The sequence below is a fragment of the Sorex araneus genome, chromosome 2 (genome assembly GCF_027595985.1).
Source record: "Sorex araneus isolate mSorAra2 chromosome 2, mSorAra2.pri, whole genome shotgun sequence".
NCBI lineage: Eukaryota > Metazoa > Chordata > Mammalia > Eulipotyphla > Soricidae > Sorex > Sorex araneus.
Window position 1 is genome coordinate 55100693 of NC_073303.1, and position 21170 is coordinate 55121862.

The following is a 21170-nucleotide window of genomic DNA, read 5'->3' on the forward strand; positions in this document are numbered from 1 at the left end:
TATGAGCAGAGGTGTGCATAGACCCTCTTGAATTAATGTTTTTGTGTTTCGAGGGTAGACACCGAGAAGTGGTGTCGCTAGTCACATGGTACTTTTAGTCTTACTCTTGCCCACTGTTCCGTGGCTCTGGTGTCGGCTCTGAACCTTTTCCAGTTCTGCGCAGACCCCGGGCCTGGGGCCGTAGACTTCCAGAAGGACAGACATGTGCAGTGATACAGGTGACAAGTTGTGTGTTGATAAGCCCAGTTGAGCTGCATGGAATATTCGGCTGGTGTTTGACTGTCCCGCAGGGGATCCCCCACCCTTGCTCTGTTCTGCCGGGTCTTCTGGGCACAGCTGGCTTCTGCCCTCTGAGCTGATGCTGAGGGAAACACACCACCCACTGAGGCTCTGGCTTCCTCCCGCCAAACTCTTAGTTTAGTTTTTATAAGGCATTGGGAAACATTTTTTTAAATTTATTTTTTAAAAAATATTTTGTTATTAAATTTCTGTGAGATACCAAAGCTGTTCATGATTGGGTTTCACTCATACAGTGTTCCAGCACCCGTCCCTCCGCCAGGGCACATTACCCAGCACCAACGGCCCCAGTTCCCTCCCCCACCCCTCCCCCACCCTGCCTCAATGGCAAACTCTTTCCTTCTCTCCCTCTTTCTCTCTGCCTCCCTCTCTCTCCCTCTCTCTTTGCTTCTCTCTCTCCCCCCTCTCTGCCTTTCTCTGCCTCCCTTTCACTTTGCCTCTCCCTCTCTCTCCCTCTCTCTCCTTCTCTCCCCCCTCTCTTTTTCCCTCTCTCCCTCTCTCTCCTTCTCTCTCTCTCTCCTTCTCTCTCTCTCTCTCCTTCTTTCTCTCTCTGTGTCTCCCCCTCTCTCCTTTTGGGCATTATGGTTTGCAATACAGACACTGAGAGGTTTAGTTTAAAAGTTCAAAAAGTTTTTCCTGAGTGGGAAGTTGTGTTTGGTTCTTTATTTATGCCCCCTCCACACCCATGTTTGTTGAATAACATTGAATATGTTGAATAACTAAGAAAGTGCATGTCCCCATGAGAAGTGCATGCCTTTCTCAAGCTTGCGATCCCAAGAGTGTGTATAGGTACACAGCTCTATGTTTCTAGCAGCCATCACAGACCTGAGTCCAAGGTCTCCTGCGTGAGGGACATCCTAGGAGTACTACATGGAGGGGCTGGTGCTTAGTGTTTATGCTGACAAGTTATTGTTAACAAATGCTGGGCGCACATTCTGACCGACAGTGTTTGAAATATGCCCTGTAGGTAAAACTTTTGAAAGACTTAGATGTCACTAATGAGATGAGCCTGAATCTCATTACATGGGCCACACACTGATAAGCCCGAAGAATGCTGAGTTCTGACAGTGACTCATGTACTGATATTCCCCGAGAAATGGGGAAATTGTTAAAATGACAATCTAGTTAAGCAATAGGAGGGCAGTGTTGAAGGTGATGTTACGAGCCCAAGTGGGAAGCGATTTCCCCCACATGGTGAGAATGCACCGTGAAGCTTTCAAATGAATTGGATGAGAGCTGCGGTAAATGGGAAGACAGGCACTTTATTCTGTGCTTGTGGCAGACTTCGAGTGAGCAAAGCTTTCTGAGCAGCTGAATCTGCTGACTATCAGAAAGCAACATCTAGCATAATCTTTAGTAAAAAGAACACTCAGATCTTTTGGCAGAAATGCTCAACATATATGGATGATCCAACTCTTTGAGATACTTTTAACTAAATGAGGCTGATGGAAACATTAACAACTCAAATTTGGTGCTTTAAGGGTGCTTTTGCAGTGGCAATGACTGATTCATCATAATTTTCTTTGAATCCTCTTGAAGTCTTCCATTCTGTGTGGTGATCACCCATTCTTATCTGGGGGGTGGGACAGTAGCTCCTAATATGTCATTGGGAGTCCTGGGGTCCCTCCTAGCTACTCTTAGTCAGCCAGCTGGAGACTCAATGCAACGGCCGAAGGATGCATTGCTGCCCAGGTCTTATGCCGGGGGGTGGGCAGATTTACCCAAAGATGCCTGGGAACCATGTGGTAATGGGTATTAACCCAGGGCTGGGCTTATGCCAGGGGCGTGCCTTAACCCCTGTACTGTCTCCTTGATCCCACCCATCCCTATATCTTTCATGTATTTGAGCTAATTTTGAGTTCTTTTCGAACTCACGTTTCAGACTTAGCATTGGGCTTCCTTAGTTCACCTCCTTCCACCTGGAGGGTAAATGATCATCAAACTTTTAAATTTTGTTAGTCTTTGTTTTGACAACATGATATCAATCTATTAGCTAGAATATGGAATTCTGCCTCGAAGGCAGGTATGTTAAACCTTGACTGACTTCCATACCAAGGAGAGGGACTAAGAATTTTCTGTGCTCTTCACCTGTTAGGACTCTATTTAAAGCACATCTTGAGACTGCATCTGAGAAATGCATTAACTAGGCATTCTTTAAATTATCTCTTCCTCTTGAGTTAGAGGAGAATTTTATATTGCCTTCAGGACTAATGAAAAGGTTTGGTGAATACACTGGCATGGACTTTGCTTTTTTTTTTAAAAAAAAATCCACCTGTCACAAAGCTATAGCAATTTCATAGCGAATCTGGTTACTACAATGAGAGCAGAGTCAATATACAGATTCCACCAAATTGTGTGTGTGTTTTTTGTCAGTGGAATCATATGGCTGAGTTAATATTATGATCTAATTTATGGCTTATCTTTCTGTTGTTTGAGAATAAACTGTAATGCTCAACTATATAACCACTTTTATTTATATTTTCATGGCAAGTTAGGACTTTCTGTGTTTCAGTGTGCATATAATTAAATTTATTCACAACACCTAGAAACAGTGCTGAGAAATGCTTGAGGTGGTGCAGGTAACTAGCAAAGGTTTTGTATAAAGCATTAACATGTACAGCTCTTCTAGAATGTTTTTTCTCCCCTCACCACCCTCCTTCCCTCCCTCTCTTTTCCCCTCTCTTGCTCCCTCCCTCCCTCCCTCCCCTCCTCTTCTCCCACCTTCCTTCCTTCCTTTCTTCCTTCCTTCCTTCCTTCCTTCCTTCCTTCCTTCCTTCCTTCCTTCCTTCCTTCCTTCCTTCCTTCCTTCCTTCCTTCCTTCCTTCCTCCCTCCCTCCCACCCTCCCTTCCTCCCTCCTTCCTTTCCTTCCTTCCATTTTCCCTTCTTCCCTTCTTCCCTCCCTCCCTCCCTCCCTCCCTCCCTCCCTTCCTTCCTTCCTTCCTTCCTTCCTTCCTTCCTTCCTTCCTTCCTTCCTTCCTTCCTTCCTTCCTTCCTTCCTTCCTTCCTTCCTTCATCCCTCCTTCCCTCCCTCCTTCCTTTCTTTCCCTCCCTCTTCCTTCCTTTCTCCCTTTATCCCTTCCTTCCTTCCTTCCTTCCTTCCTTCCTTCCTTCCTTCCTTCCTTCCTTCCTTCCTTCCTTCCTTCCTTCCTCCCTCCCTCCTTCCCTCCCTCCTTCCTTTCTTTCCCTCCCTCTTCCTTCCTTTCTCCCTTTATCCCTTCCTCACTTTCTTCCTTCCTTTCTGCTGCACCCAGTGGTACTCAGGACTTCCTGGCTCTGAGCACAGTAATCTCTCCCAGTGGGGCTTGGGGGACCATTTAGGACACTGGGGACTAAACCCAGGTCTGCTGCGTGCAAGGAGAGCACTCTACTTGCTGCACTATTTCTTCTCCCACTTCCACTTTATTATCTGATAAACCCAGCTCCAGTTGAAAATGTCTTAAGCTGAAGCCTCAGGAGCTACTGATGGCTTGGAACCCAAGTTTTCCATGCAGAAATCTGGTCTGGGTCCCTGCACTCCTCAGTCCTCTGAGGTTCCCAGGAGAGGCTCCTGAGCACTGTGTCTGGCCCCACCTCAAACTGAAGATGCACTGAGTACCCTTACCTTAGTGAATGATGGAACTGACCCCAGTATGCCTTAAACAGGCTCATGTTACTCACAGTAGCTTGCAGTGGAGCAACAACAGTTTATTTTATATTTATTAATTAATGATTTCATGGTGCCACAGCTACGGTGCTCGAGGATCACTCCTGACTCTGTGCTTGGGGTCACTCCCAGCAACGCCTAGAGGGTGAGGTGGTGACAGAGATTGAAGCAGGCCCCCTCCTCCCCACAAGCACGAGGCTGTTGAGCTTTGTTTCTGGACCTCTTTTATAACATTGCTGAATGTCCCGTGTAGTTTACTGAATACTAAAACGAAAGTATAAAACAGAATGCTTGAGGGCCAGAGGGAGACAACTGCAGGTAGGCATTGGCGCTGCGTGTGGCCAACCCTAGTTCCATCCCTGGCACCTCAGAGGATTCCCCGAGCCCTGCACAAGTGGTCCCTGAATGCAGAGCCAGGAGGAAGTCCCGGGTACAGCCAGGTGCGAGCCCTCCTGCCTCCCCCACCAAAAAAGCAGAATTCTCCAATTCAAATTTTCCACTTTACATTTTATTGGATATGTATCCTTTTCACATCATCAAAAAGTTGAAAAAACAATAAACTAAGCTATAATAAATTGGAAACTATCTGTTCAGTGGTAATGAGAGTATTGAGGGCTACTTTTTATGTTATGAATATGTTATATCTTCTAAACAATTTTGGATACATACATTTTTTAAAAAATCTTGAGTATAAATTTATAATTATTATTTTGGTTCTGGGGACATACACTGCAGTACCCAAGGGCTAATTATGGCCTCATTACTTTTTAGGAATCCATTGTTATCTTTACATGGAAGTTTTCTTCATTGTATTTTATTTTACTTTATGGGCAAGCTACTGAGAATATCCCACCCACACGGCAGAGCCTGGCAAGCTCCCAGTGTCGTATTCGATATGCCAAAAACAGTAACAACAAGTCTCACAATGGAGATGTTACTCGTGCCCGCTCGAGCAAATAAATGAACAATGGGACGACAGTGCTACAGTGTTACTACATTTTATTTATTAGCTTATTTGCAGTGCCAAAAACTAACCATAGGCACTTATACAAGGCAAGTTCCTGACTATTGGGCTATATTCATGGCTTCGATTTATTATTATTATTATTATTATTATTATTATTATTATTATTATTCTGGTGGTCTTCGGCCGCCAGGAGCTCTGCTTGGGGTGGGGAGGGAAGCTGGAGCCTAGCACTGGAACCTAGCTGCAGCCATGCTGAAGGCTTCTCTCTACACATTCGGACAGGCCTCATGCATGAAGGTACCGGCAGAGGAACCCAGGTGTGTGTAATTCCATCAACGCTCAACATCCAGAGACTTAAAAGCAAGCTCTCAGAAGTGATATCTTTAGCTTACCTCTCCCTCTAGGAGAAACTGGCAATCTTCTGAGAGTTTCCTGCGCACATGGGACAGCCTTGCAAGCTTCCCATGGTGCATTCATATGCAAAATCCAGTAACAAGCTGGATCTCATTCCTCTGACCCTGAAGAGCCCCCAGTGCAACATCATTAGGAAGGCCGAGTCAAAATAGACTTCTAAGATCTCAGGGAAAGGACAAAATGAGATGTTACTGAGCCCGCCCGAGAAATCGGTGATAAACGGGATATTGTGATTGTGATTGTGATTATTATTATTATTTTGCTTTTTGGGTCACACCCAGCGATGCACAGGGTACTCCTGAGTACTCCTGGTACTCAGGAATTACTCCTGGTGGTGCTCAGGGGACCATATGGGATGCTGGGAATCGAACCTGAGTCGGCCGCATGCAAGGCAAATGCCCAACCCACTGTGCTATCACTCCAGGCCCCCCAATATGTTATTTTTATATTTTAATATTAAAAACTTATTTAAAATTTGAGATCAAGTTCCTTCTCCAAGTAAAATTAAGAAAACTTTTCAGAAAAGTGATTTATGCTTTCTCTGTAAAATTTTTCAGTCATTAGTTGTCCGTATACTTGTTTTCACAAAGAATTCTGGCATCATATTGGATGAACTTCAGGTCAGAAAGTTACACAGGCAATGTGACTAGATATTTATAATTTAAAAGATTTCTCTGAGTTTCTGAAATTAACATGACATGTTCTAATTTTCTGCTTAAGTTCAGCTGTGTTTCACTCTGGGGTATTTCAGAATATGTGAGACTGTGCAAAGAAATGGATTTATCTTCTCTGCTTACACAGTTTCCAATATACCACATTTGTCTTCTTAAAGGTCAGGCATGATAGGAACAGGCGATGTTTCTCACTTACCTTGTTTTCTTACTTGTTGAATTTTCATGTCTGAGTTCTTTGGAAAATGTTAATGTGAATTTCTATAAATGTAACTGTTCAATTGCACAATCTGATTTATAAAGAGTTCCAAGTTCTTGGAATAAAAAGTACTCCCTGGATCCAAGATATTATTCATATTAGGAGTATCAGTAAGAGCAATCTCTTTTTCTAATTAGTAACTTCTACCAATGACTCAGAAATCACCTTAATTCTGAAGTTAAATATAGTAGATTATAATTTGCTGGTATCTCACTGTGCTCCTTTTTAAAAAAATCTATATGTGCCTTATATATAAATTTGCATCTCTCCAGGATCTTTGTATCTTCGCTCTCTAGAGATCTATTAAAAATATCTGTGATTGGACTAGTAATCTTCATGAAGTAATAGCTTCAGTGGTCAACTGTGATTAAAGAGTCAAACTTTAGGGGGAAAATTGCCCTTTCATCTAATTAAGAAAGAAGAGAGCTTATTCTTTTTCTTTTCAAATACAACTTCTCATAATAACTGTGCAAGTGTAGTAGTTAATTGAAGTCCATAATTGCTAACTCTATTTTGAAAGAGTAGTTCTGGGAATAGCTAAAGTCTACATAAGAGGAGTAAACATAAAATATATTTGATCAGGGGCACATATAAAAATGACCATAGCCAAGTTCCATAAAGCAACGCATGTCAAGAAGCTGAAGCCAAATCTGGTTCCCTTCTAGTGTATTGAAGTACATTCAAAGCTGTCATAAAATTGAGGATAATAATGTCATATGTCTGACATTTCAGTGGTGGTTTACAATATCTACATGCACACTGGCAGGAAGCCGGGTGCAGAGACGGAATCTAATGTATTTATCAACCTCATCGGCACCAGAGGAGATTCAGGGAATCGAAAGCTTCATCAATCAAAAAATAACAAAGTCAAGTTTCGGTGTGGTCAGGTAATGGAAAGATCTTTATTGATTCTTGTCCACTATCCCTCCTATATTTTCACTAAAAACCAAACCAAAGAGCATAAAGTCCCCAGATGTGCACCTGATCCCAATTAGGATGTAAAGGGAAAGGGATTCATTGCTTGGGATGCATCCCTTTATTCTGGAGTTGAGCGTAGGTGGGTCTTATCCAGGTAGACTATAATCATAGGTTTCAGGTTTTTAATTCTATAGAGAGTTAACAACAACAGCAAGAACCAGTCAAGGTTCTACTTCCGGCAAGAGAAACCTTCTGGTCATAAATAGCTGACAATGAGAAATCTTTGGTAGCATCTTTTAAATTGGTTTTAAAGTTATTCTGAGCTTCCAAAGGAGAACTTGAGAGCCCAAGACCCTGCAAAGAAGGGAACCTGGTAATTCTGCACTGCATGCCTCTTGTCAGTGAAGCAGAAAGCCAAGCAGAAAGTGGCAGAAGAGAGACGGAGATAGTGTGCAGAGACATACAAGCTCTCACGAGGCTGGGGTTTAGTCCGAGAGACCCTCACAGCCCTTCTCGCGACTCCCCACATTGAAGGTGGGAGCTTGGTGCAGTTCCTCTCAAGCCGGAGCCGGGTGGGTCCCACGGGTCATTAACAGCCAGTCCATCCCGTGACGCTCTGTGAAGGAGGGTAGAGCTCCAGGACAGAGGAAGGACACTCTTTCTAGACTCACTGCTGTAAGAGTTCCTCTCGAACCCCAGACGACCGGCGAGACACAAATAGCAACAGTGGCTCAACCCGCTTGGAAAAGGGATCACGTGTCCCAGAACCAAGGACATAGGGGGTCCTTGCGGCCATCAGGCTCACCCACTCGAACCCATCCTACAGTCGCTTCTTCAGTGCTGGCCATAATAAACCTCAACTGAAAAATGGCAAAATACTATTGAAGAATATTAAAAGATGAAGATAACAGTGATTATTTTCCTAAATTGGGGACTCAATATTATGAAGTTCTTACTTCTCTCCTATTTATCTTTACTTTGATGTAATATCATCAATGTAGACCAATTCAATGCTTTACCAATCAAAATCCCAGAAATATTTTAATGAAAATTTTCCATTTTGATATTTCTTCTGGAAACATAGAGTCAAATTCCTCCCAAATAAGCTTGAATACTATTGGAAAAAAAAACAAAGCTGGAGGGCTTAAACTACCAAGTACCAAGACATTTCAAAGCTAAGGTAATTAAGATCAATAATTTGTCTGAGGCAAGACTAATAAATAAAAGTGAGAAAATAGAACCAGAAAAAAACATAAATCTTTGTATTAGTTTCAAAAACTGATATTTTTAAAATAATTTCTGAAAATCAAATGAATATCAAATAGGAAAAAATTAGAAATTGTAAACTTTATTTTGTGTGAAATCTTAAAATCAGGTCAATGCAAATATTGTACAAGGTAAAACAACAAAATATCTAGAATATATAAGACAATCTTCATGAATTTGGACTATATTAATATTTTTAAATATTTTTAGTCATGGTTAAACATCGAAAATGTGGAAATCACTCTCAGCCATTTTGAAGTATATAATCTAGTGGCATGAATGCATTCAGACTGCAAAGCATTCCCTCCATCAAACTCCAGAAATGTCTTTGTCTTGCATAACTGAACTCTATGTCCGTGAAATAATAATTCCTTCCTTCACCCGCTTTCCTTGGCCCAGATCCTAGTAATCCTCATTTTCCTCTTTATTTTATGACTCAGACTCCCTGAAGAATCCTAAGTGTTGGCTTTTTACTACTGGTGATTTCACTTAGCAGGATGTTTTTACTATCCATTCATGTCCATCCTGTCTGCAAATTTGCTATTAAAAAAGACTGAATAGAATTTCATTGTATATCCCATATTCTGTTTATTGGCACATCTATTCATTATAAATGCAGCCCAGGTGGCCTCTGTCTTTTGGTTAATGATGCTGCTATGATATGAATATGGGCATCCAAATATAGATTTATATTTTAAAAACAAATATAACAAACAGACAGGAGATGATATAGTGGTTAAGATGCATGCCTAGCAGGGCTCCCTAAACATCAGCAGGTGTGGCCCTAGAGGCCCCAGTACAGATCACTGGTAAGTTCCCATCCCCAACCCCCAAACACCACTTAGGAACCCACCCCCCTTCACCCCAAAATAAAAAGAAAATATGAAATATAAGAAAAAATTTATACATTATACCATCCTGTGGACTGGAGCGATAGCATAGTGGGTGGGGCATTTGCCTTGCACGCAGCCGACCCAGGTTCGATTCCTCTGTCCCTCTCGGAGAGCCCGGCAAACTACGGAGAGTGTCTCACCTGCACGGCAGAGCCTAGCAAGCTACCCATGGCGTATTCGATATGCCCCAAACAGTAACAACAAGTCTCACAATGGAGACATTACTCATGCCCGCTCGAGCAAATTGATGAACAATGGGACGACAGTGCTGCAGTGCAGTGCTACCATCCTTATATTAAAAGCTCTGTTCCTTAACAAAATGAACAGAGTAAAAAGGTAAACAGAGTAAACAGAGTCACACAACAGAGGAATTAGAAAAAGGTAAAACATATGTGAGCCAAGAACTTGTTTCTAATCTCCACATAGAATACATGAAAATCAAAATAAAAAGACAGACAACACCATTTAAAATATAAGCATGACATTTGAATATGTACTTCAACATGAGAAAGTACGACCAAACAGTAGACGTGGAAAGTGGTTCCGACTTTGCCAGCAAGCAGGACAACACAATGGAAATTGTAGCGAAATGTCTCTGTGAGCAATTAGATAACTAAGCGTATAAAGGAATGGTGACATAAGCACTGTTTAGCCCGTGGAGACCCCTGATCTTTTGCACCACCAGTTAGTCAGCTACCATTTCAGTGATTTCTGCTCTAAGTCTTATTATTTTATTCCTTTTCCTTCTTTCTGCCTGCTCTTACTTCCCTATGCTGGTCTTTTTTTTTTTCAATTTTGTTTTGTTGGTGTTACTCAGGGCTTACTCTTGGCTCTGTGCTCAGGGATCCTTGTAGCAGTGCTCTGGGGGACCATAGGGGGTGCTGGGGGATGAACCCAGGTCGGCCTTGTGCAAGGCAAACACCCGCTGTACTATCACTCCTAAACCTTATAGTTTAATATATAGATTATTCAGAAGCGAGAACTACTAAGAAGCACGTAGCAATGGCTATCTGCAGACAGCATGCATTCTGGTCGCCGACAGTCTGGGTTTGAGCCCTGGCTTGGCCACTCACCAGCTGATAAACTGTGGCTTGTAGGTAATTTGAATATCTTACGGTATTGAAAGTAAGAAAATGAATCTTGCTTATTTTATGGATCCTTATGAGTGTTAAATGTGTGAATACAGAAAAAACAGAATACATGAAATACATAAAAAGGATGGGCTATACTAGCTAATATTATTACTAGTAGTTGTAGATTTAATGCTTAAGTATTAAAAAATCTCAGGATGGAGACATAGAACAGGAGGGATGGGCTTCAATTGGGCTTTCATATACTGACTGGGCTCCAATCCCTGGCATCATGTATAGTCCCACAGGGGCATATCATGAGTGATTCATGAGCACAAAACCAGGAGTCATCCTTTAGCACTCCTTGGTGTGGCAGAGAAACAAAGAAAATGGCTGTGAAGAGTAAGAATTTTATATCTTGAATTTGTGAGAGCTTTGTACAAAAAAATAGTAAGTACTATGCTGTGCAATTATAAAATAACAACTTTCATACTATTGAAAAGCAGTAGTTGGTGGTCTTTATAGTAGAAATAATAATAAGGAAGTAACAATAGCAGTAAAATGATTTAGTAATATTATAATAATGTGGTGGTGTTTTTTCCTAGAGAAACGAAATGTCATAATTATCCTTCAATTTACTTATTCACGGTATAGGTTGATATATTTTCCATTGAAGCTGTAACTCTTGGAAAATTGAAGAAAGCTCTAATAAGCCATGATGGAACTGGTCCAGGTATGATTTATCTTTTTTTTAAAATTTTTTATTACAGAATCACTGTTATGTACAGTTACAAACTTATGAACGTTTGTGTTTGCATTTCACTCATACAGTGGAGATTTATCTTTTCGGTAGGAAGCTTGTTTTGCAAATTTATTAAAAATGTCATAATATAATGCTGGGTCTCATTCCCCTGGCCCTGAAAGAGCCTCCAATATGGCATCATTGAAAAGGACGAGTAAAGAGAGGCTTCTAAAATCTCAGGGCTAAGATGAATGGAGACATTACTGAGACCACTCGAGAAATTGGATGATCAACAGGATGATGATGATGATGATGATGATGAAGATGAAGATGATGATGATTAAAAATGTCATAAACATAGGTGAAAGAAAATGTAAATGCACAGGTCATGGGAAGCTAAGAAAAATTGAAAGAATTCAGCTGTACAAACAAAAATCGACAAAAGTCCAGGAAGTTCCCCAACTGTATTAGAACTTTTTAATCTGCATGAAGAAAAGAATTTAGAACTGTTAGTGAAAGTCCAAGGAATCAAGACATCGAGCCGAGGTGGGTCAAAGAGAAAGAGTGTATATACATGGTCCAGGAGTTCAACTCTGGGACCTGAACGAAGGGTCCACTCTGCCTCTAAGTCTTCAAATGTGGAAGCAAGCCAGCAAGCAAGCGAGTTTACACAGCAAAATTGTAGTTAAGTTGACCAGGTTATTAAGACAAAGGATTCTGCGTAGAAATAAGTGCTCTGTGTTGGCTGTCTCAGGCTGCTGCTCTGAGCCTCTCTGTGCTTGCAATCCATCACCACCTTCCTCCACAGCCCTCGGTGCCCGTGAATTTCCACCAGTTTCCCTCACAGAACAACAATCATATCTATCTGTATTAATCTGACTGAGACATTTAAAAAGAGAATCAATATGTCTGGAGAGATTGATGAAAAAACAAAAGAACTCAATCAAGTAGAAATAAAGGAGCTGAAGTCTCAACAGCAGAATGGATCAAACTGAAAATTGTGATAGTGGCCTTGAAGATATACAGCTCCTGAACCTATCACACACCAAGAAACAATCTGAATGTCCATAAATTCACAAAAATGGAAATCATATCAAGTATCTTTTCAGATCGCAATACCATGGAGGTATTATAACATTTGGAAACTTGACGACCAAACGGTTACATAATCATTCGGTCAAATAAGAAATCAAAGAAATGGGAAATCCTTCCTAGTGGTTTCTATAAAGCCGATATTACCATCAATGCAAAAGCAGAAAAATATAGTACCAAAAAATAAAATTGCAGAACAACATCTCTGATGAACATTTATACAAAGATCCTCAAAAAATCCCAGTGCAGCTGGTGGCCCCACAGGCAACCTGCGTGGGGTGGAGAGAGACGGCCGCTTTCTCCCGATCTGCCTCTGCCACCCAGGGCTGACTGGGAAGGGGAGACTCCTAAAGTCTGCGCTGAGGCCCTGTGCGGCACGGGCCAGAGCCCGCCAGCCCCACCAGATGGGCATCAAGCCACACCTGCTGTCCCTTGATCTCAGCACGAGGCTTAATTCCCAGCACCCAGTTTCTCAGGGAGCCCTGGAGCAGTAGGCTGCACTCCGCAGGAGAGCAAAGCCTTGCCCAGGCCTTACAGGTCTTTTTCCTTCTCACAGAAGTGAAATAAAGACACGTTTTATTTGGAGGTTTTTGTGGAAGGGGAGGAGGGAGGGAGAGAGAGAGAGAGAGAGAGAGAGAGAGAGAGAGAGAGAGAGAGAGAGAGAGAGAGGGAGAGAGAGAGAGAGAGAGGGAGAGAGAGAGAGAGAGGGAGAGAGAGAGAGAGAATACACTCAAGAAAGAGAACACGGACTTTTCCAAGGACAGACAGAGTCCAAATACACATCTCAAGAGGGAAGATGAAGGCAACACATATGCTTGGGCACCACGGGCTCCACCTGTGCTCAGCCATGTGGGCACAAGCAGCACATGGGCTCTGACAGCATATATGTGCACTTAGTTTGTTCAAGAGTATTTTATACAGTTTCTCCAACCTGCCCCATGTAGGGCTTTCTAGCTATGTAGGAGTCCGCTGCTAGGGCTTTGCCAAGGGGGTAGAGTTGGGAGTGGTTAATGATCTGTGAAGTTCCTTTTCTTAACCTTTGTTCCTGCTGGAGCTTTTCTCAATTGGAAGGGAGGGTGTCCAGGCTTCCCTGGGTATGTGGACATGAGGTGAAATCTTAGACTCCTGAGCTCACTGGTCTCGTTGTAGCCTTGTGGCTACTGACATAATTACTTCCTAGGAATTCCGTCAGCATGGGGCTCTTCTCCATCTACCTGCCTACGTCACTAATAAACTGAATCCACACTCAAATCAATAAATGTAATATACCATCACTGTATCACTGTATCACTGTCACCCCCTTGCTCATGGATTTGCTCGAGCGGGCACTAGTAATGTCTCCATTGTGAGACTTGCTATTACTGTTTTTGTCATATCAAATACGCCACGGGTAGCTTGCCAGGCTCTGTCGTACGGGCGGGATACTCTTGGTAGCTTGCCAGGCTCTCTGAGAGGGATGGAGGAACCAAACCAGGGTTGGAAGCATGCAAGGCAAATGCCCTACCTACTGTGCTATCGCTCCAGCCCGTAATATACCATATAGAGGAAAAAGAAAGATAAAGATCATATAATCAGCAGGGATGTCACTCTGCAGTGAAAGATCTATGGGAAAGTTTGGACACGATTTGACCATTCATGATCAATTCCCTTCACAAAATAAGAATAGAAAAGATGTACCTCAAGATGGGCATGGCCATTTACAGCAAACCCACAGCCAACACCATCCTCACAGGTGGAACAGAGAAGCCTTCCCACTGAGGGCAGGCGCAAAGCAGGGATTTCCACATTCTCCAACTACATTCATATAGTTTTGGAAGTGAAACTCCTCACCACAGCTATTCGGAAGTAAAAGAAATCAAAGGGATTTAAATTGGAAAAGAAGTTAAACTATCACTATCTGCTCTAGAGTACACGATTATATACATCGAAAACCCTAAACACTCCACTAGAAATACATAGATACAATAATTCAGTACAATAAAGTAGCAGTCTACAAAATCAATACGCAAAAATCAGTTCATTTATATATGGAAATAATGAACTAGAAAAGAAAAATAGAAAAGATAACTCTATTAAAATGTATCTAAACATAAGATACTTAAAAATCTACTTAACAATGGATGTTAAAGATTTAAACATTGAAAATGTTGATTCACTATTGAAAGAAGTATGTGAGGACTTTAGGAAATTTATTTATTTATTTATTTATTTATTTATTTATTTATTTATTTAGCCTTTTGGGTCACACTCAGTGATGCTCAGGGATTATTTCTAGCTCTGCACTCAGGGATTACTCCCAGCGGTGCTCAGGGTACCCTATGGGATGCTGGGGATCCAATCCGGGTCGGCCGCATGCAAGGCAAACGCCCTACCCGCTGTGCTCCAGTCCCCAGACTTCAGGAAATTAAAAAAAAAATGTGTGCATAGGTTTAAAAAAAGTAACACTGTCAAAATGACCATCCTATCCAAAGCATTATAAAGAGAACATTCTATGAAACTTTGTATGGAATCATAAAGCTCCCTGAATAGCTTGAGCTATTCTGAGGGGGAAAAAATAGGACAGGAGAACTACATTTCCTGACTTTAAATTATATTATAGTTGTAGTAATCAAAGAGTTTCTGTTTTCACTGGGGATTGGTAAAAGGAGCCCTCCTTTACTGTTGGTGAAAATATTATCTGTTTCAGTCTCAATGGAAAACAGTTTAGAGGATTCTCCAAAGGAGTAACGATAGAAACTTCCAGATGACACAGTGATTCCACTTCCCGGTATCTGCCCTGAAAACACTAAAACACTATTTTTAAAAGACACATGTATACCTGTGTTCATTGCAGTGTCCAGCACAATAGCCCAAATATGGAAACGATCTGAGTGCCCAAGGACAGAGAAAAGAGTATATGGTAGACACAGTGGGATACTATGTAGCTCTAAGGAATGATAAAATTGTCCCATTCCCTGAAATGTAGGTGGATCTGAAAGTTTACATGAAATAAGTCAGAGGGAGAAGGACAAATACCAGGAGATGTCCCTCATTTAAATATAGGGACAATGCAAAGGAAAAGAAATAAAAAAGAGATGACCTTGGTTTTGGATTACAAAATAGTTTGCTGAGCACTGCTGGGATGAGTGGATGAAAGTGAAGACTGGACTGGTGATTGTGTGGAGACAATGGTGAAAGTTTGTGAGGACTTTGGTGGAGGTAGCACTGTAGCACTGTCATCCTGTTGTTCGTCAATTTGCTCAAGTGGGTGCCAGTAACATCTCCATTGTGAGACTTTTTATTACTGTTTTTGGCATATCAAATACACCACGGGGAGCTTGCCAGGCTCTGCTGTGTGGGTGGGATACTCTTGGTAGCTTGCCGGGCTCTCCGAGAGGGACGGAGGAATTGAACCCGGTCAGCTGTGTGCAAGGCAAACGCCCTACCCACTGTGCTATGGTGGAGGTGGATACAATAATTTTGTATCTCATACTATACACTCAGTAAGCCCTGAGCACTGCCGGTGTGGCCCCAAGCCCAGAAGAAAAAAAATACAATCTATAATATTTGCTCTATGCATTACTCTTTGGTTTTGTTTTATGTATTTCTCTTTTCTTTGGTGGGGAGGAGGGGAGACAGAACCAGAAATTTAATCTAGGGCTTTCTAAGTGCAAGGCAAGTGCTGTGCCACTGAGCTACATCACACTGTGTTGATTCCAGTTCCAACATCTAGAAGAATCTGAAAACCAAAAATATTTCATGATTGAAAAAATTCCATTGAGTAGAAGAATCTGGTGTGGAGGAATGAGAAATTACACGCAGCAGATATCTCGTGAGCTTTGCTAAAGGTGTATGAATAAGTTAATGGCTGATGCCTTGGTTTAGGGACAGTTACGTCATTTTTTTTTTCAACTTGGAAATCCATGTTTAATCCAAATTGGATTAAACTGGGCTCCTGCCGACAGTCCAGTCCTTTGAGCCATTTTCCCAGGCCTCTGATATATTTTCTAAAACGGGTACAGCCCCTGGGTTTTAATTAAGGACTATGAAGCTATATTAGTATCTTTGGATTGCACATTTGTGCTAGACACTTTTTTTCCCCTTTGGCTTTTTTGGGTCACACCTGTGATCCTCAGGGATTACTCCTGGCTCTGCACTCAGGATTTGCTCCTGGCAGTGCTCAGGGGACCATCTGGGATGCCAGAAATCAGACCCTACCCACTGTACTATCACTTAAAGACATTTTAGGGACTCAATGTAAATCTCTCAGAAGAGACCACAGAACAATACACCGTAGGCATGCTGCCCGAGCCCTGGCCAGGCTGTTTCATTCGGGGCAACCCAGAGGGGGTAGGTGAGACCCCCCCCCAACCAAAGGACCCAGCCCTGGCAGCTGAAAACCTCCAGAACTCAGCCACTGCCATGGTCATGGCCACTCTCCACATGCTCAGACAAGCCTCACTCACGAGTGCATCCTGGATCAAACAGCTGCGCGACATCTCATACTGTACATCACCAATAGACCAGGAGTATCACGCCACATTTGATTGGGAAGGTAACCAATCTCAGGGAGCCATGTATTTATACATACATATATGTGTATATATATATGTACGCACACAAGGCTCAACCTTAAATAGCACGTTACCAACCTCTTATAGAACGGTTTAGTGGCTCCTGGGTGAAATACAACAATCTTCACACACTTTCCTCGAAGAAACCTTTCTGGTCTCATTTTTAGCAGATTATTCATACAAACAATACAAAATAAGTTATTTCAGTTCTGCTTGGGGAACCGGGTTCGGGGTTCGGGATGGGCATGTGGTGCGAAGGTGGAATGGCGGTGGGATTGGTGTTCGAATATTAAATGTAATCAAATATCATGCACAACTTTATAAAATAAAATAAAAAAAATACTTTTTCGGGGCCTGAGAATAGTACCGCGTATAAGGTATTTGCCTTGCCTGCATATGATCCAGGTTCGATCTCTGGAACTACATATTATCCCCCAAACTGGCCTGGAGTAAGCCCTGAGCACAGAGCCAGGAGTAAGCCCTAAACACCTCTGTAGGTAGCCTCAAAACAAACCAAAAATTAAAAAAAGACATTTTAATCCTTGCCCTCAGTGAATTCAGTAGAATTAGAAAGATCGAAAACAGCTGACGGCACTTGCCTTGCATGAGGCCTCTCACTGCATAGGGTTCAGCTCTCTCACTGCATAGGGTCCCTTGAGCACACCAGGAATTATCCCTGAGCACAGGGACAGGAGTAAGTCCTGAGTACCAGCAGGTGTGCCCAAGCCTCCCCAGGAAAGGAAATAGAAACAATGCATTTTGTCATTATGTTCATAGATATAGGCACAACCTATTTTAAGTATAGCCATAGAGCAGCCAATCATCCAGTAATGTTTTGCTCAACGTCTTTCCATTATAACATCCAAAAAAAAAAAAAGCCGGGCCAACATGGAACAAAGCACAAAGTTTTTTTTTTAAATAAATTATTTATTTTTAATTAGTGAATCGCCGTGAGGGTACAGCTACAGATTTATACATTTTTGTGCTCATGTTTTCCCCATACAAAGTTCAAGAACCCATCCCTTCACCAGTGCCCATTCTCTACCACCAGTAAACCCAACATCCTTCCCACCCTCCCCAGTCCCGTCTCCCCCCACCCCACACTGCCACTATGGCAAGGTATTCCCTTTTGATCTCTCTCTCTGATTAGGTGTTGTGGTTTGCAATAAAGGTGTTGAGTGGCGATTGTGTTCAGTCTCTAGTCTACATTTGGCACGCATCACCCTTCCCCCGCATGACTTCCGACCACATTTTACTTGGTGTTCCCTTCTCTGAGTTGCCCAGAATGAGAGACCAGCCTCCAAGCCATGGAGACAACCTCCTGGTACTTATTTCTACTAATCTTGGGTGTTAGTCTTATAGTCTATTATTCTATGCTCCACAGATGAGTGCAATCTTTCTATGTCTGTCTCTCTCTTTCTGACTCATTTCACTTAGCATACTTTCCATGCTGATCCACTTATATGCAAACATCATGACCTCATTTTTTTCTAACAGCTGCATAGTATTCCATTGTATAGATGTACCAGAGTTTCTTCAACCAGTCATCTGTTCTAGGGCACTCGGGTTTTTTCCAGATTCAAAAGCACAAAGTTTTAACACTATTGAACTTTCTACTTTTCCACAATGGCGATAAGCAAGAAATGAGGGATTCAGAGTCATTATATACTTGAGATGATAATCCTTAAGTAGAATAGAATGTTACACCCTACTATATAGTCTAAACTGACCTGGCTCTGATTTACCCATACAAAATGAGAGAACAACATAATAGACTTCTAGAATAGTTATTAAAATATCTGATTTCTAGTCCTAATACCTATGTCATTTAATATATATTTACAGAAGGTAGGGCATTTGCCTTGAATGCAGTCAACCCAGGTTCGATTCCTCTGTCCCTCTCGGAGAGCCCGGCAAGCTACTAAGAGTATCCCGCCCGCATGGCAGAGCCTGGCAAGCTACCTGTGGCATATTCGATATGCCAAACACAGTAACAACAAGTCTCACAATAGAGACATTACTGGTGCCCACTTGAACAAATTGATGAGCAACGGAATGACAGTGATACAGTGATACAATAATATATTATAAATCATGGCAGAGCCTGGCAAGCTACCCATGGCATACTCGGTATGCCAAAAACAGTAACAATGACGGTCTTCATTCCCCTGACCCTGAAAGAGCCTCCAACATGCCATCGGGTTACACTAGCACACGACAGGGACTAATGGAGATGATACTGGTGGCCCGCTTGAGCAAATCAATGAACAATGGGATGACAGTGATACAGTGATACCATACACTTTAACATTATTATAACCATCTTACCTAAGCTGCAGCAAACTTTTAAAAATAGAATTAAAATTAAAGTATTGATGCTTGCTTGAATACAGTTGCATCTGTGAATGTCTAATTGCAAATAAAATTAACAGAAATATTCGACAGAATTCAGAATTTACAGCAAAAATTGTAAATTAGATGTCTACAAATTATTTTCGACCAAACCTTCTAGACCCATTTCAGATGATTAAGTGGTTTCTCTGAAATAAGCTATGACTTTTTTTCTGAAGGGCATTCTGATTCATGTAGTCCCCTGACTATTTAAAAATACTGCGTTCTGATGTCAGGGTTCTTTGCAGTATTCCAAGCACATCGCTGGAGGCTGTGCATTCAAATGTTAACTAGACACAGGCCCCTTTTCTCACTGGCAGGGCCTCGTGGAGGCAGACAATTAGAAAATAAGCTAATATCTCAGATAGGTAGTCTGAACATGAGTGTCCTTACACCTTATGCAAAAATGCCTAGTCTAGTCCAAAAGAGCGTAATGTCCTTCCTCAAGAAAAGATGAAAGCACATGTAGAAGAAAGTTTGGGGGTGGGGTGTAGTTGGAAGATAGGCTGAATGTTGGACTAGGTTATGTTGAAACATTTGAGAACTGTGAGGCTATTCTCTAATCTACGTGGTGTTCAGCTCTTTGGAACTTAGTTAAGGAAAACTGAAAGCAAATAGTAAAATGGGATTTCACTACGTTTTACTAAATCCTTTTCAATAATCTGTACTTTTTTACTGAAGAAAAAATAATTAATGTGAAAACCAGAAGAGATGGTGACTGTTATTTTCTCTCTTTATTTTTGCACATTTGTATCCTATATAGTTTGATAACCCAATTTGAGCCTAGAACATAACTAAACCCAGTGATTCTTTAACCTCTGTTTACCTTGTTTACATACTCACCCAAAATAACACTCCTGAATATTTTATTTATCATTTATTTAAAAAATACTCTTGCTTCTAAAAAGAAGTCTTGCTAATTAATAGATATTCCTGAAAATACACTTGATCACTTTAATGATCTTTATTTGCATTCTCTGGTTTTTAGAAAGAGTTGGTATTCTTTTATTTTTTTTTAATCATCAATTGAATCTCCTCTTCTATAGAAATACACATATGTGACTACAATATGTAGAATAAAGGCAAAGAACAGCTAATCAAATGCTTTCAAAAAGGTGCTTAAGATACAAGCTTACTTCACATTCAGGCAATGGTCTTAATGTGAACCTTTGGGGTGGCTCTGCCACAACCAATACTCAACAATCCATATGCTTCATTCATCTTATTACACAGTCACCAAGATCGTGACCTCTCTGAGAACTCACATGGAAAGGGGGTCAATCCTCAGCAACACGTCTTTAAGTCCATGAAGTGCAAACCACACTTAGGCCTCTGTTATCTGCTGAGAAAGCAGGTGATGCAGTTATCTATAGCTGCAAAGATTCCCAGGGAATATGAGGCCCTCCCTGGGTTGCAATGATTTATGAAGGAGAGGACAATTAGCAGTTAGCTCTATAATTTTTTTCCAGTTGATGGTACTCTCTAATAAACTTAAGTTCTTAATTTGAATGTAGTTAGATTTTTAACAGTGTGTTAAATTTTGTATCTTAAGAAGGACTTCTCCTTTGCACTCATCTGTGGAATATAAAGTAACAGAATAAGAGAATAACACTCTAGAACAGTAGAGATAAGGACCAAGAGGTTTGCCTCGGGGCTTGGAAGCCAGCCTCACATGCTGGGTGGGGTGGGGGGGGGAAAGACAGCTGGGATAGAGAAGGGAACACCAAGTAAAGGGTGTTTGGAGGACCCGCTCTGGTTGGGAGATGCATGCCAAATGTAGACTATAGATCGAACACAGTGGCCACTCGATGCCTCTACTGCAAATGTAACACCCAAATGGAGAGAGAACAGAGAGAGAACAGAGGTGGGTGGGGGGATGGGGTGATGGGTGGTGGGAGGGATGCTGGGACCATTGATGGTGGAAAATGGGCAACGGTGGAGGGATGGGCACTCGATCACTCTATGACTGAAATGCAAGCATGAAAGTTTGTAA

The 21170-nt window shown here is 41.7% G+C and overlaps 1 protein-coding gene across 1 annotated transcript in view; it reads left to right on the forward strand.

The window, feature by feature from the left end:
- Positions 1-21170, forward strand: part of RP1 (RP1 axonemal microtubule associated) — a 209597-nt gene that overhangs the window by 180630 nt on the left and 7797 nt on the right. The window contains exons 26-27 of the mRNA XM_055124422.1: positions 6985-7139; positions 11054-11132. Coding sequence (XP_054980397.1) covers positions 6985-7139; positions 11054-11132 — 234 coding nt within the window. The remainder of the gene's footprint in view (positions 1-6984; positions 7140-11053; positions 11133-21170) is intronic.